The sequence below is a fragment of the Lycium ferocissimum genome, chromosome 8 (genome assembly GCF_029784015.1).
Source record: "Lycium ferocissimum isolate CSIRO_LF1 chromosome 8, AGI_CSIRO_Lferr_CH_V1, whole genome shotgun sequence".
In the NCBI taxonomy this organism is placed as follows: Eukaryota; Viridiplantae; Streptophyta; class Magnoliopsida; order Solanales; family Solanaceae; genus Lycium; species Lycium ferocissimum.
The window spans coordinates 31,019,026-31,036,005 of record NC_081349.1 but is presented as its reverse complement, the minus strand read 5'-3'; the positions used below and the strand labels follow the sequence as shown (position 1 = coordinate 31,036,005).

Sequence of the window (16,980 nt, the reverse complement as noted above, 5' to 3'; positions counted from 1 at the left end):
TTTAAGGAAAATTTCATAAATGACTACATTTTAAGGGCCGACATACAACATTTTACTTATTTGGCTCATTTATGCCATCGAACTATTAGAAATGACTAAAATCATTTTTTTTATGTATTCATGAAATATTTTGTATTTATAAATTGGCTTATTTTATTCGAATACAATAAGTAAAAACCTGAATACAATCACCAATCATCCATGCCATTTTCATTAACGATACATGCGAAAAATCGTTTTTTATGCACAAAAATTAACAAATACAAGCGAAAAACATTGTATACACGACAAATGACAACGAAAAAATTAATGAATACTGAATTGTATGCTAAAAATTAATGAATACAACGAAAAAGAATCGTGATTTTTCGAATCCGATGTTCAATTAAAAACAACGATTTTCGCAGTCAATTTTAAATCCCAAATTAATAAAAAGTACAAAAAATAAAATATGCTTAGACGAGAAAATACACCATACGATTTGTGATGGTGAGACCATGGTGGCCCATGGATTCAACCATAATCTTTGATTGAAGAAAAAGTGAAGAAAAAAAAAAAAAACACTTTCCTAGGCTTTGATTGAAGAAAAAGTGATTTTAGCTTCGGTGCTTTTGCTCCGATGGCGTTAAGGGAAAGGAGAGAAAATTGTGGGAGAAGAGAGATGGGCGAGAGAGGAAAGAGGGAAGAGGAAAGCGGTGAAGAGAGGAGAAAGAGAGATGGGCGAGAGAGAAAAAGAGGAAGAGACGACGAAGAGAGAAGTATATTTCGGTGATGATGGGGTATTTTACTTTTTTATATATATATAGCTATAATGTATTTAACATATGCTATGGATGTAATTATTTTAAACTATAGCTACTAAATATAAATATGTAGTAATATTAGTTATGCTATGTAGTTATCCCATTTTTAAATCCCAAATTAATAAAAAGTCCGACCAAACTATCCACCCACAATGATAAATGGAGCGCGTGTCATACCGTATTGTAAAATCGGCGTTAATAAAAAAATAACGTATTAATCATTTTGGTAACGATAATGGCGTAAATGGCTTGACATAAATCGGTTTTATTTTTTCAGATAAAAAGCTAGTATGAGTTAATTAGAATTCATATTTTAATTTTTGAAACTTGTATTACTCCCCAAATTATGAAATTCTGGACCACAACAAGTGGGCATGTATGTGCATTTTCGTAGTATTTATCTATTCATTTAGTTACTCTAAAATTTGCACCGATCATTGTGCCAATGATGTCGTTTATTCCACTGGTTTTCTTATGCCAATTGGACTTGAGTTGGATACTATTCTTTCTTTTCTTTTCTTTTAATAATAATAATAATAATAATAACTGTGATGATGAAACTGTCCATAACCAGCTTGCGTGCAGTACGACAAATTTTAAATACTTGTTACTGCTTACCAACAACATATAGACCGATTGGTGATTGAACTAGTCACGATTCGAACCTCCGGTGTTAGGAATGGAAGAATTTCTGAACAAGTAAGAAAAAAATAGAGTAGAAGAGCACAGGTGTAGCCTAGTACCAATGAGGTCTCAAATTCAAATCTAGGTGAAAGCAAAAAGAATGCAAATAATTTATTTTACCGTCCAAGTTTTGATAAAAAAAATATTGATCACCCGAACGTCACAATTATAAAAATAATAAACTAGAAGGTTAATGTATAAGGCTTCAACGGTGGGCTTTTTTCCTTTTCCTTGCGAAGGGTGCAACGTCTTTTGTTTTGACTCTCCACAAGTTGCTCCAATTGCATGTTTTTTGATCTAAAAATTCCAAAAATAGAAAGTTCCTACGTACGTCATTTGTTAGACTTTTTACTTCTCAGTGCTAAGTTTGTTTGATGGTAATATTTGATACCATCTTTGTATCCGGTAGAATCTAATATAGTTCGCGTCACTTCCTATTAAAACGTAATGTTCCATTTTATATGCCGATGTTTGATTAGACACGACAATTAACAAAGAAAGAAAGACAGATTGGCACATAGAGCCCATTTGGATTGGCTTATTTTAGGTATTTTTAAGTCAAAACAGCTTTTAAATACTTTTGTAGTGTTTGAGTATGATAAAAAAAAAAAAAAAATTTAAGCACTTGTTTTTTTTTAAAAAGTCTATAAGTTAGGATTTAACTTACGATTTTTTTTACATAAAGATAAGTTATAAGCCCATCCAAACGGGCTCATAATAAAGCACTCTTAAAGCTTGTGATATTAAGCAAATCGCGACAATTCTGTCAATAAAAACATCTAGTTAAGAAAAGGTTTAAAGTTCAAGCATCCCAAAATATAGAAATAGAATATACTAAAAATAAATGCGGCCATTTAAAATGGAGCAAAGGGAGTAACTAATAAGGATAAACTAAAAATGCAAATATTAAATAATCTCTAGAAGTAGGCTAATCTTTCCTAGAATGACTAAACAAAAACAAGGCCAAACGGATTGAGACGAAGAAAGTACTTTTAACCTAGTACAACTAATTAGATGATGTATTCATTCAACCAGTTGCAACTTGGGCAACTCAACAGAAACAAACCAAATACTAACAAAATACACTACCTTAAACTAACATGGTGGGACCAATTTTTTTGTCATTTCCTTTTTGGGGATATTCTCAAAACTCAAAAGTGTCCCCTCAGTTTTCAGATTTAGGTGCGTCATAATAATATTTCCTTCCGGAAGTTTGATTGGTTCCTTAAGGAAACAAGCAGTCAAATCACAAAGTACAGCAAAAGTCTATATCCAATGAATGCATCAACTTGAAATCAAGTGAATCTATACCATCAAAGATTGCTTGTCCTGACCAAACAATCCAGTAGATAAAAAAACCAACAACAGAGAAACTGCATGCGTTACCTGTGCATATTTCAAGAACTAACAAGATAATAGTATTAGTTATTAGGGGCTTGCATTGAACATAACCAACCAAACATTGGTGACAAATCTTGACTACATTAAGATGACATTTTGTTGAAATGTTCCAAATGTTAAGTCTGCAAAAGTCACGTTTTGAACTTTGGACATAGTGTTTGTTTGGAGTTTTCTGAAACTCAGTTCTTCAAATCTTTCAAAAATTCAAAAACTAGTTCCAAAACTAATCTTCATAAAATAGTCAACTTCCTTTTTGTGCCAAAAGAAGCTCAAACAAACACTTCAAATTTTCCAAAAAACTCGAGTTTGTAAACTCACCTTCCGGAGAAGTTCAAACTAACACTAACATTTCAAAGAAATAACTCCTCCGAGAGAAATTTATGTCTCTTGATGTCGTATAAAGCAATATAACATAATACTTACACTGCATAAATTGCTATAGCAATATAATGATTTACTATGACATTTCCTTTAATCTGCCTCATCAAGCAAGATGGGAGTTAAGAGTAAATGATACAAACGAAGAATGAACAGGTCTATCATAAATAAGTGGCTACAGGATGTCATAGTCAAAAATCATATCAAGTTTTTCTTATCATACCATCTGTAACAGAACCTGGTAAAGCCACAATGAATTCTATATGTTGTCAATAGTTTAAGAGATTTCATACTGGGAGAAGACCACAGCCGTAAACTCAAAATTTACATTTGGAACTCACATCTCTATAGTGTCTCGTATCTCCTATGTCAAATAAATCTTTTCACTCTCTTTACTGTACAAAATTTTTCCTCAGTAAAAACTACTCGTTAGAAAAAGAGTAAGAAAAAAAATGTGAAAGAAAATAGTTGTGTTTCTATGAGCTGAATGAGGTCAGTCTATGAAAGTGAAAATATTCACCAAGGGTGAAAATCAAGAAAGCTGGAGAGCAATCTGCTGAAGAAGTACCTTCTTTTGGGCTGCAGTTATGAGACCTTTACATTCGGCATCCACCAGAACCTCTGTCATAATAGCAGCCGCGTGACCTCTAGGCTCGTTGGACCCTGATGCCTTCTTCAACATGAACATCTGGAAAGGTACAGGATAGAGAATGAAGAGGCCAGATAGAAAATAAGAGTGAATCCTTCAATCTGATCCAGAAATTTCTGATTGAATTTCAGCACGAAAGACAATTAACTCCACAAGAATCTTGACAACTTTGAATAAAGTCAAGCGAGTTACACACACATTTTGGATGGAAGCACCCAACTGGAAATTATCTTCCATGAAACATTATGTAGCAGAGAATAAATCTCAAACAGAATAAAACGACCGAAAGACATTAATTATGACATTTTAAATGAAATAGTGAAAACTATTATTTGCGAATTGACCCTTTAGAGGAAGGTATACGCACATGTACCAAAACGAAGAGTTTAATATGCCCTTAACTCAAAATACTAGAAAAGAGAAAATTTAGATACCGGAAGCCTCTACTGTAAATAACTGGATTATAATTCATGAGCAATACTGATAGATCTTCAAGCACCATTTACATAACTATGTCAATCAAAAGAAATAACATCACCCAGGGGTTAGTTTAAAGGAAAATGCCAAGCTAGTATAGAGCTGGGCCACCATAGAATGTCAGAACAATTCCGGGTTAAATAACTAAACGAATAAGCTTAGATTTACAACCTATTTTGTGGAGTCCAATTTATGAGTTCAGCCTTATGCAGTCTTTAAGTGCAAAACCAGAATAAAAATATGCCAATACCATTGTATGCTCTTAAAACAAATAAAGATGGGTAATCTGAAGTATCAACAACCTAACTCTTTTGTAAAGTCCTCTTGAAACGGCATAAGCAAAGAAATGTTTGTCCATTCTTAAATCTACTACAACAACATACCCATTCTTAAATCTACTGTTTCAGAAATATCCACTTGATCAATAGTCAGAAATCAGGCAAGATACATACAAAAGGTTTCAAATTGTAAATAATCAGAATCTGCTTTATTTTTAATCCTGTCACTTCATGTCAGGAATTATGTTAACTTGACCGAGGAAATTTAAATACCTGTCCATGATGCGTTATTTCTAAACAACCCGGTTTCTGTATGAAAGGCTCCCCATCAATTTGGACAGGGAAAGGACTAGAAGCATGTATCCTTACAGTTCCCCCTTGGGCTAGCCTCCTCGCTTGAGAAAGTCCAACCTAAAAAACAAAGATTGTAAGAAGGAAAGTAAAATAGTATAAAATGACTGAAAGCAATGATAAAGGGTAAAAAATGAAAGAGGTAGACTTGAAAGCAGCAGCTACTTTGGTGATCTCAGTAAGTAGCTGAAGGAGAATGCTTTCAGTATACATACTTCAACAACAACAACAACATACCCAGTGTAATCCTACAAGTGGGGTTTGGGGAGGGTAGAGTGTACGCAGACCTTACCCCTACCTTGGCAGGTAGAGAGGCTGTTTCCGATCCTTTCAGTATACATACTTAAATTTGGATATTCAAGAGACTAATTTCAAGAGTAAGTTCAGGGAAAGTAGGCTGTTATACTAACAGCGAAAGAAGCTTTAAGTACAAAACAAAAAATCAATCATATTAACTACTTCCTCACAGGTTGGTATTTTAATTTGCAGAACATCATCAATTAAAGCTTACACAACATGAACCAAGGGCAAATGCAAAAGTTAGAATTTGACGAACAGATAGAAATGGAAGGACAAGGTAACTTTCCACACCTGTAGCTTGCCAAGGTGCCATGCTCCAGAAACACTAACAACTTCAAGTATTTTGTCATGCATCGACTGGTCATTGAAGTCATCGTCATGCTCGAAATCATTTTGCCACAGATCTACTCCACCCATATAGCTACCAATATTTAGCACAATCAAGCCCTCGGTATCCTGATAGATTATAAAATAAGGGGATCAATTACAATGAAAAATGTGAAAGCAAGAAACAGTTTTGACTTCCAGATTTTGCAGTGTGTATACCTTGGGAATCTCTATGTCCTTCCCATCAACTTCAAGCCATACTTGCCATGGCAAATCTGCACAAGTTCTGTCCATTATATCTCTAGCACCTTCTTTTGCATATCGCAATTTATTTACAAACTGTAGGAGAAGCTTGATTAGACACACAGACAACACAAACAGTAAATTGCCGGATGTAATTTAATTTAAACAGAAGGAAACTAAAGCATAGTGATCTATTGACAACAAGCAATCAGAATCAATCATCGTCAACAATGTCAATTGAAGCTTTGTCCATTGTTTTTCTATATATTATTTCCCGAGAACATATATGGCAACTGAAAAGATTATTCTCAAGGACATACAAATAAATATTCTCATATAATTATGTCATGAAACAACTGTAGCTCAGAGATCACTGAGGCTCAAAATGGCATGTTCATACCTGACTGTTAAATTTCTCAGGGTTTTCTTCCCTGTTCATATGAAATTCATATGCAACCTTTGCATCACATCCTATACCTGTAACAGAAAAGCTTCAGTAATTAGATAGATCAAAAGGTACTAGTGACAGGACTCGCAAGCAGCATCTAGAGAGCACATTAAATTTTTTAGCGCAGTGCTGGTATAAGTACTAAAAGGCAGGTCCAAGCATCACAGCTAAAAGTAGCACAATAAAAGGATCTTTCATTGAATTCTCGGCTAGCATCATAAGCCCCCTTCCCCCATCCTATGACATGGAAATAGAATCCAAACCCCAAACCAAATAAGACAACAAGTCAAAATGTGCAAACAGATGGAAGCTTACCCAAGTAATTCAGCATGAACTTTGATTGCACCTTGGGGGTGTCATAGGCAGATTTTTCTTCAATTATGTTGACTTTCCAACGATCAAGCATTGTAACGGCAGCATGGTTCAAATCATGCAGAAATGGTCTTAGTCCACCTTGCCCTTCAACCATCGCAAATCCACCACCCCATTGCAGGACTCTAGACAAATCATTACCAGTTCCCAGAGGAAGAACTGCTACTGGTGGAGGTGATTCAAAGTTAAGCCGCTCAATTGCATCAAGAACCCAAGCAACAGTCCCATCACCACCACAGACCAAGACACGAAAGTATTGCAAGTTACTAAATAATTCTAAACCAGCTTCAGGCCCTTGGGACTGACCAAGTTCGAATACCTGCATTTATGAAAATGAAATTCTTATTCAAGTGAATGCTTGAACATAGAGAAAACACTTTCATCACTGACAAATTGCGAGAGGAAAGGAGGACAACAGTAAAAAAGACCTTTCTGTAATTTTCAATAGATTATAACTTCACAATTAAATCATTCTCAAAAATTTTGTTCATCCATTCCCAAAAAAAAAAAAAAGTTTCACAATAAAACAAATGACTCCAGAACTTAGATGATTTGAAGTTACAAAATGAGCTCAAAATAAGGAGGAAATGAGGATGGTGATCGAGCATTTGTATCTTGGAAGCATGAGGTTCATCCTGGCCAAAGCAAAAGATAGGGCCAAGCTACTAGCTTAAGTAAGCGTAAGAACCTAGTTGAGCCATTCAGATGGTTTAAGTACATCTGCTATAATTTGCTTGTTAGCTAATTATTCTAGTTACTTCCTTTTAAAATAAAGCTACGTGTGGCACAGCTAAATATACAGGACTACAAGCTAACTTTTAGCCTTAAATTGAAAGTTCACCTGAACAGGATTCAACAGCATGTTTAATCTCCTTCTTAGAGCCGGACCATTTTGAGCTCCACTTTTAGTGTTTATGAAAACCAAAAGAGGTCTAGCATCCTGAGGCAAATCCACTAGCGCATACTTCTTAGATCTGCCCAAAATTCTACTTTCCTGCTTGTTCCAGGCCAATCCATTCTGGCTACCTTTTCTGCCACCCAGTTTGTTACATTTTACAGAGTAGCCATTATTCGTCTCACTGTTGGAAAGCTTCAAAGCCACCAGGGATCTAATCACATATTCCAGAGCTCTCTTTGCAGCAGAACCGTCTTGCACTTTACCATTTATGAGGTCATTTCCATGTCTGTTCCGATGACGCTTTCGTCTGATGTGCCCATTGGTATTGATTTTATCTGCCAGAGAACTTAGTGTTGCACTAGCTTGTAGATCTTTAACATAGAGTGGAGAAAGAATAAGCCTTCTGAGAGGACCCAAATCACAAATATCACCAGATTCTTCAGACATCTTGGCATGGCATTTGACATGTATCAATCGTTGACACCATAAACAGTACCAAGTAGGAGATGCATCAAGGAAAGGAACACCGCAAGGTTCATCACAATAGAAACAAAATGCAGACATCTCAGGATTCTCATCCAAGTTAGTCCATCTTTCAGACCAATGGTGCCGCACATGGCTTAAACCGGCCTGTGCTACACACTTGCAATCCTTTGAGGCAAACTGAGAACAACGAAAATGGGCTGCGACACCACAAATAGAGCAACGATGTACTGGAGAACGTGATGCAACTTTTGTACCTAAGCTATGTGGAGAAACGAGTGATGAGAGGCACACGCTGCATGTGGATGGCTGTACACCATAAGCAAAATCTTCAATCCATGTATGATGGGATAAGGGAACCTGCAGCTTCTCCCACACTTGCTTCTTTGCTACAGCAGCAGCTTTAACCCAATTGAGAGATGTCTTCCGTTGCCACTTAAGGAATACATATATGATTACCAACAGTCCAAGAGATCCAGTAACCAACCATGCGAAGATATAGGAACTAAAAAAGTCCGAACTGTTCAGCAACCTCAATAATGAAACACTGATATCAACCATTGTTAAGCCAATGTCTCATTATTCTTTTTCAATTCCTATAAAATGCCTGGAGGCTATCACCTATGGAGCCAATTCTGGTAATTGAAACCTTAACCTACAACAAGAAACTTTGTTTCATTAAAAAGCAAGATAAGCGAAGTAAAGAAAACTATTCAACTACATCCAGAAACATGTCACACGCTAAAAAGCATATAGTCTCCAAAGACAAATGTATGCATAAATGATATGACGAGCAAGGATAAAGGACAGCAAATTGCAACTTCTCTGGTCAAATTGCATTTCCATCAGAGTACTGTTCTATCAAATGATATCTTAGAACTGAGAAGAGGTAGGTGAAGCTAAACATTATATACAATAAGAATATAGGTTTTATGAAAACATAACAAACGAGCCTGTCTTTCATAAGGACCATTGAGCTATTTCAAATCCTAACAAACATAATCTGACCTCAGTAGATTCGAAAAGGAACACTGGCGAACAAAATTCAAGCATGTATAATGAAGTTTTTAGTAGGTCCAAGTAATAACACATGTATTAACATGCAATAAGGTAATGCATAAGCATGTAATTCATGAGTTATATTGTGTCACCAAACATCCATTAAAAATAAAAGAAGCAAACTACACTAAACCTCATTCCTCGTGTTTTTCATTTACAAATAAAAAACCCAACAAAAAGTCGACAACCCACTATCCCTCCCACCCCGTAAAATGGGTTGGAAGTAGAACTCTCAAATCACCAAACCCTTCACCATTCACAATGGGCTATGGTCATTAAATTCCCATTACATCCCAAACCACACAACCTTGGAACTAAAACTGATATAAAGCTATACAATCAGCCGATGGTCTATCGGAAACAGCCTCTTTACCCCCACAAAGGTAGGACTAAGGTCTGCATACATCTTACCCTCCACAGACTCCACTTCGTGGGATTACACTGGATACGTCGTTGTTGTTGTTATAAAGCTATACAATCAGAAACCAAATCAAATGCATATATATATCTATATCACATTAAAAAAAAAAAAAAAAAAAAAACAGATGTCTATATATTCACATAAACAATATTAGTTCATATCAAATCAATCAATAAACTACGCTTCAATAATCAATCACAAATTAGCTCAGATCAGCTATACAAATCTTAAAATCAACATACAGAATTGGTCTTCAAAATTGACTTTAGATCTACAAATTAAAATCACATACATATATGAAGATCGCTCCAAAATACATTATAAATTATTTTAAAAAAATAAATAAATTAAGAGTGCGAGATCGGAAACCTGAATAATAGGCAAAAGGGATTTGCGAAGATGACCTCAAAATTCGACATTTAATTTAATTGGAATATATACAGATCACAAAAATTTCTCAACAATCTCTATTCATACGTTAAAAGGTCAAAATATGTTGGCTGGAAAATAATTCATCTGAAGAAAAATTCTTAAGTATTTGAATTTTAAAAGAAATAAATAAATAAATAAAATAAGTGAAAGCAACCTTTAAAGGCGGGATTTCAATTTCTAGTTTCTAGAGCTAAAAAAAAAAAAAAGACTTTTTTTTTTTTTATTAGGGGGTGATTAGTAAATGGAAAAAAATTATTATGATAATATAATGTTCACTTGAAACAATATGTCACTAATGTATCTCTATAATGATATCGTTTATCTAAACACTTTTTAGTTTTTTCCCTTCCCAAACCTAACTTGTGAGATCACAGTATTGTTTTATATGAAATGGTTATTATACACTTACAATAACATTTGATATTTAATTCTTATTTGACTGTTATAGATAAACATTACGCAAAAGATTTTTTTTTTTCTCCAGATGTTTTATGTTGTTCAGAAAATAAAATATTTAAATTGATTTCTGATAAAAGTTGATTGTCATAATAAAAGAGTATTATAGATATATGTGACTGTATATGTAAATCTTTTATACGAAATGCTTGAATATTGATTCCGTCAAAATATTATGAAATCGTTTTCCATTTGGCATGACCAAACTACTTTGACAACAAGTCGAATAAAAATGGAATGACCAATTCAATGTACTCATAAATAGTAGGTATTTATTTCCTCATCTTCTTTTTGGTTAAGAGATTTTAGGAATTTTAGTTAATTCTAAACCTGAACTCCTATTTTTTTAATAGTTAACAACGAAGAATGAAAGATTCAAAAGTATAATAGTTTTATTGAAATTCAAACTACGATTTGATTTATACTTTTAGATCACGGAATTAAGAGCCCGTTTGGATTGGCCTATAAGTTGCATATAAGTTGTGCATAAGTTTTTTTTTTTTTTGGCCTTTTAATATTTAAAAAAAGCTCATTTTAAGCTTAAAATGTCTCAAAAAATTAATTGAATTTGGCTTAGTAATTGTTTAAAAAGAACTTATAAACTCGCTTTTTTAAACCCATCCAAACAGGCTCTAACTCTCTCTAGGGAATGTAGTGCAGGCAAAATCGTAGCCATTATTTTAGTAACTCGTCCAATTCGTAATCTTAATGGATTGACGCTACACAAAAATGGGTAATTTGTGGAAGCTGAAAGTTGCGATTCGCGGGGATTTTAGCCTCTACTAGCAACTAGCGGAGGCTAAAAGCTCCGCGAATTGCAACTTTCGACTTTCGCAAATTACCCATTTTTTTGTAGTGTGAGTTATAACTCGTTCGCTTACTTAATCTAACAGATTGATTGCAAAATGAATCATCAAATTAAAATGTTGAAATAGTGTAATTCAACAGATCAAAATGCAACCTGGTCAAATCCAAATATTCAAAACTTTGTCTCATTATTGGAGCAATATGAGAAAATTTTGGATCATATTGGAGGAGTTCCATTATGACTCATCTTATTTTGACTTTTTATTCAAATAATTTTCTTAACAGGTTAAATTATGTCATGTTTATTAACTTTACTCGTTTAAGTTTGATATAATATGTCTATTTGTCTTGTCACCTTTACCTTTGTGCACGGCAATGTTGAATAATATGAACAGAATTGACTAGGACTATGTCGTAAATGACGATTAACTTTTTAAATTTTAGAAAACTGTATTTTATTAGCAATAATGGTGGCGAACATATAAAATGACGTGAACGTCGTTAATCTCGACATTAGCCTTCGATGCAGTTGTAGTTGCCTGCTGTTTGGGAAAAAAAAAATATACTTCTTCTCAGTAATAGTGATGCCATGTATAATATACTTATTTAGACACAATTATATGGATCGAGTAATTGAAAACACCTGCCCTCAAACATCTCCTTTCTCACTCCTTCACATATCTCCTCTTTTTCAGGATTCTATAATTCTTAAAATATACACAAAAAATTCAAGACATAAAATACTATCTTTGTAGCCAGTGGCGGATCGTGATTTTCACTCACGGGGTTCGGAAAAAAACAACAAAAGCTAAATATAAAAAACTATGTTGTCCCTAAGGTTCGAAACTAGGACGCTAGAGACAATTTTAAACACCTTGGACCGCTTGAGCTAACCTTTTGCATTTGTTCAGGGTGTTCAAAAGTCAATATATGTACATAAACACGAAAAATTTACCCTATATATACACTGTAATTTTTGCCGAGGGTGTTCGGGTGAACACCCTCACCGCCATGTAAATCCGCCCCTGTTTGTAGCAACAAATTGATATGACGCTCTTCCTCAAGATCAACAAAGTGTTGCCGGACCCTTCTTGATAATGAAATACTTTGAGAAGATTCGCACCGTTCTTAGCTCGAGAAATTCAATACTTTGGCCCTTGGTTGAAAAAATAAGAAGGAAACACTAAAAGAAGTTATTTCTTGAAATCAAGTTCAAGAATATCCATACAATCCTTTGCTCGAGATACACCACTTTAATTGAATTTGTCTCTCATAAAGAAACAAGAAGGAGATGTCAAAAGAAATTATTCCTCGAGATCATCAATCTGAAGTACTGAAGTATACCAGATGATTTTCTTGCAAATCAAACCAAGTACATCACAAGGGAGTCCACATCAATCAAAATAATCCTATGTTCGAAAAACATGTTGCTTCAACTCTCGAATTATGTATGGAGGACAATTCAAAAAGAAAAATCAAGGATAAACATAATTGTGAAAATATCTAAAAAAATAATGCGACAGACGTACTTGGACTGATCTATATAAATTGTAAGGGAATAAAGATCAATTATCAATATAACATGTGTCACAATTTGCAATTTGAAATGACTAATGAGATCACACACTTCATAATTAAAACTTCTTATTACATATTATATATATATATATATATATGTTTGGCTGCTTTGACATATAATACAAGAGAGATTACCACCTTTCGTGTCAATGTGTCATCATATATAGTGCACACAAAAGGATTTCCCACTTTAATACGTGTGCATAAGTTGGAAATCCATAAATATTTTAGGATTAATTTAGGGTTATATTGTAGAATACTTTAGAATAAGAATGTATTATCATATAATATCACAATATATAACTTTTGACTTGAATCACACCCCACACCTCATCAAAGCCCGGCTTAATCCGTACTCAAAAGGGCAGTACCCAAATTATAATTAATTAACTCAATTATTAGGTCAAAAGAAGAGGAAAGTTAAATCTCTTTTGTAAAAAAATCAACCAATGTTTATCGCACTAAAAAAGAGGGTGGGAAAGAAGAAAGTGGCTTTTGATTAATATCAAGTTGTAAGAATTATTAAATGTATAGAATTATTAAAAGTGGATCTCCTTGCTTTTGTGCTGGAAAACTTTTAACTTTTTAATTCCTTTTATTTCCCTATATTTCTTTGATACAATTGGAGAGAACAGGCTTAGCTGGAAATGTGAGGTAGACACCACATCTTCAATCGAATATAATTTTCTTGAAAAATATTTTATATTGTCAATCATTTTCTAGACATAAAATTAAACTAGGTGAAAGTATAGTAATTTAGTACTAGTATATGGTTCGGGCATGTACATAGGAGATGTACGGAGGCCCTAGTGCGGAGGTGTGAGAGGTTGACTATAGATGGTTTCAGGTGAGGTAGAGGCCGGTAGGCCGAAGAAATATTGGGGACAAGTGATTAGGCAGGACATGGCGCAGTTGCAGCTTACCGAGGACATGATCTTAGATAGGAGGTTGTGGAGGACGCGAATTAGGGTAGAAGGTTAGTAGGTAGTGGAGTGTTGTCTCATGTATATATCCTTTCATACTAGTAAGCGTATTATTATCTTTGTAGTTTCTTGTCCTTTGACTTCCTGTTACCATCTACTATTTCTTGTACTTCGATTATCGTATTAGTTTGTTGCAGTTACTGTTACTTTTCTTCATAATGCTTATGTATTGTATTTTGCCATGACTTCTTTACTTTTATCAATCCTTGTCTGACCTTTTTTGTCATGCTTTCTCTTGAACCGAGGGTCTTTTGAAAATAGCTAGCGTCTCTACATCCTAAGGTAGGGGTAAGGTCTGCGTATAGTCTACCCTTTCATACTCCATTAGTAGAATTACACTGGATATGTTATTGTTGTTTAAGATATAAGAATACTGTTTTGGTAATATATACTTTTGTGTATCCAAAGATGTTAATATTGTACAAGTGCTGATTTAAATAAGTGATGTGGCAAGAGTTTGGATAGTTGTAAAGACAGAAAACATCCGCTAATTATAAATAACAGAAAGTCATTTTTTCGTTTTGGTGAATCTTTTTTTTCCTCCATTCAAGGTATAAACAAAAACTATGATATGAATCTGCTTTTAGAAATTATTTTTTCAGGAAGACATTTTTAAATTATACCAAAATTGGCCATAATGCTTCAACCAATTACGAAGAATGTGAATTATACGAAAATTGGCCATATAACACTACAACAAAATATGCTTTAATTTTAGCGGCATTAACTTTTGCAATAACTTAATTGCCGCTAATTATATTCTAGGATCAATTATTATAAGAATACCAAACTTTAACCATAACAATAAATGCCGCTAAAGGCTTTAGCGACCTTGATCTAATGGCATTAACCAATTCTTTGGTAAATGTTTTTGTGGCAATAACTATGCACGCAAGTAAAAAGAAAAATATATTGCCACTAAAAGCCTCTTTTGGTGTAGTGATAGCTGAGTTGATATAACTATTTTGGTGATACTTTTGCGTATTGAAACTAGTTAAAATAATGTATTCTTCTATTAATGATTTTTCAATTATGTACCTACTATGAAAGATTATGATTGACAAAACTCTATATAATTACTAAAGTTGTAAATTTTAATTCAGAAGAATATTCAAAGGCACATAAAATTTTGACTGGGTTGACCGTCCTACTCAAACCCCATTATTTTCCTTTTTTTGATAAAAATATACATACAGTAGTAAAATGGATATTCATGAGAAATTGCGTCGTGAAATTAGCTGTTCGTGTCGTGAAGTAAACAGATTTGCATAATGGGTGGACTTGCACGTCATGGATTTATTTAAAATTCCACTAGCTAGTACTACTTCAAAATTTTAAGGAGATCATGTTGTGGCACACATAACTTGTTGACTTGTTCTCTAAAATTACAAAAACGATATGATACGTAATAAAAGTAAACTAAGACGCATATTTTCTTGAACCTTTTTTCATTATGAGCAACATGATTCGTCATCATCTCCATCGAGCACACAAAGTAAAAAGAAGATGCTCACAGGGATAGATCTCAATAATAGAAAGTTCAAATCTCTACTCTATCTCCCTATCAATAATTTCGAATTATGTTCGATATGATTCAACATAAGTGTATGTCATCCACATCATCAGATTCCTTTCTGCGTGTGCATTTAAAATGAGTAAAGATAATTATTCAGTCCATATACGGATAAAGACACTAAGAAGGTCATTCCATGTTGATCACTCTGCCACAACTCTAATGTTCGTCTCATCAAACATATGGCTCTAATATCATTTTGTTGGTTAAGCCACCCAAAAATATTCTTAAAATGGCTTTGAACCAAACCTGTCCACGTGGCTTTTCTCAAAATGTCTCACACCATAAAAATAAATCAACATTTTTATGTAGCACCTTTTGATTTTCATCTGGCGTTCAGTATTTGCCTTGAGCTATGATTAGCTCGGATTCGCACGCGAGAAACTCCGACTTTGAACGTAAAACGCTTCCTATCAAAGATGAGTCCATTCTCAAGACTCAAACCCTAAATCTCAAATTAAGGATGAAAGAACTCACCACCATGCCACGGTAATACTTTGAAGTTTTGCTTTGTCAAAACACCACTTCTTTAGAAGGAAAAAGAAAACAAGAAAAGAAAAAAAAAAAAACTACACCTTTACAAATTAAGAAGCCCTTCATCCATCATCAACAAGAGTGAAAGGACAAAGTGCTAGGAAGGTGTTGGTGGATGTTTTTGTGGTGGTGATGGTGGTGGCTCCGGTTAGGTTCCTTCTCAATCTGCCACCGTATATGGAGGAAATCGTCGATGGAGCATGGTAGCTTTAAGGGTCCATCAACATGGTAGCCATAAACATCATGAGCTTTATCAAGAAGCTTTTGAAGAAGAGGATGATAAAGATATGAAATTGGAATAACAAATCTTTGAATCCCACCATCTTCTTCTTCTAATCCTACTTGAATTGCTAGCCATCCCCTTTTCACCTTCATTTTCTCGATCTTAAACCACTAATAGTGTTATTCTTTTTTTTTTTTTTTTTCAAATGGAATATTGACCAATTGAAGAAGTTAGCGTAGAGTGAGTGGTGAGGGATGTGAGTAGGAGATAATATTGGTGCGTTCGTGTAGCAATATATGGTGTTATGTGGGTATATATATAAGGTTGTGAAAAAAAGAAGTGATTTTTATTTCAAGATACTTTTTTATAATTTATATGGAACGAGTGATGATAATGTATAAGTTGGTTAGAGAATAGCGTGGTGGATGGGTGGGTCATGAGATGTGGGGGCTGTGAAGAGAAAAAGAGGACGAGGCTTGTTATATAGTGTAATATTAAAGGGAAATAACAACCTGTAGTTTTTATTAATTAAGAAAATAATTAATGATAACATTAGCATTCTTAGGTTAAATATGCATGCTTAACAATGGTGAACAATATTTCTAACATAGTTTCACAATTTTGTCATATAATATAAAAGTTAAAATCATACCAACTAAAAAATGGTTAAATTCATGAGATGATGGTAAATCTCGTATATATCGACAAAACATAAAGGAGATGTGTTAAGTACATACGCCGGAAAATAAGTTTTAAGACTTAGTGACGCATTTTAAAGCTATATAAGTCTAGTCCTATATTTTAACGACAAAATACGTAAGA

The 16,980-nt window shown here is 34.0% G+C and overlaps 1 protein-coding gene across 1 annotated transcript; it reads right to left on the bottom strand.

The window, feature by feature from the left end:
- Positions 1 to 3,454: 3,454 nt before the first annotated feature.
- Positions 3,455 to 10,079, bottom strand: LOC132067980 (diacylglycerol kinase 2). The gene is made up of 8 exons (XM_059461420.1): positions 9,942 to 10,079; positions 7,553 to 8,747; positions 6,655 to 7,030; positions 6,292 to 6,368; positions 5,868 to 5,987; positions 5,613 to 5,777; positions 4,944 to 5,081; positions 3,455 to 3,954 (listed from the first exon to the last, which is right to left on the bottom strand). Exons 2-8 carry the CDS (start codon positions 8,651 to 8,653, stop codon positions 3,799 to 3,801), a joined length of 2,133 nt encoding a protein of 710 aa, XP_059317403.1. The 5' UTR covers positions 8,654 to 8,747; positions 9,942 to 10,079; the 3' UTR covers positions 3,455 to 3,798.
- Between the last annotated feature and the right edge of the window lie 6,901 nt (positions 10,080 to 16,980).

Excerpts from the sequence above, each read along its gene's own strand:
- LOC132067980 (XM_059461420.1), bottom strand. The coding sequence starts at position 8,653 with ATGGTTGATATCAGTGTTTCATTATTGAGGTTGCTGAACAGTTCGGAC. Across the intron at positions 7,031-7,552 it reads TGCTGTTGAATCCTGTTCAG|GTATTCGAACTTGGTCAGTC; the intron begins GTGAACTTTCAA and ends TCATAAATGCAG. Across the intron at positions 5,082-5,612 it reads GGCACCTTGGCAAGCTACAG|GTTGGACTTTCTCAAGCGAG; the intron begins GTGTGGAAAGTT and ends TTTGTTTTTTAG.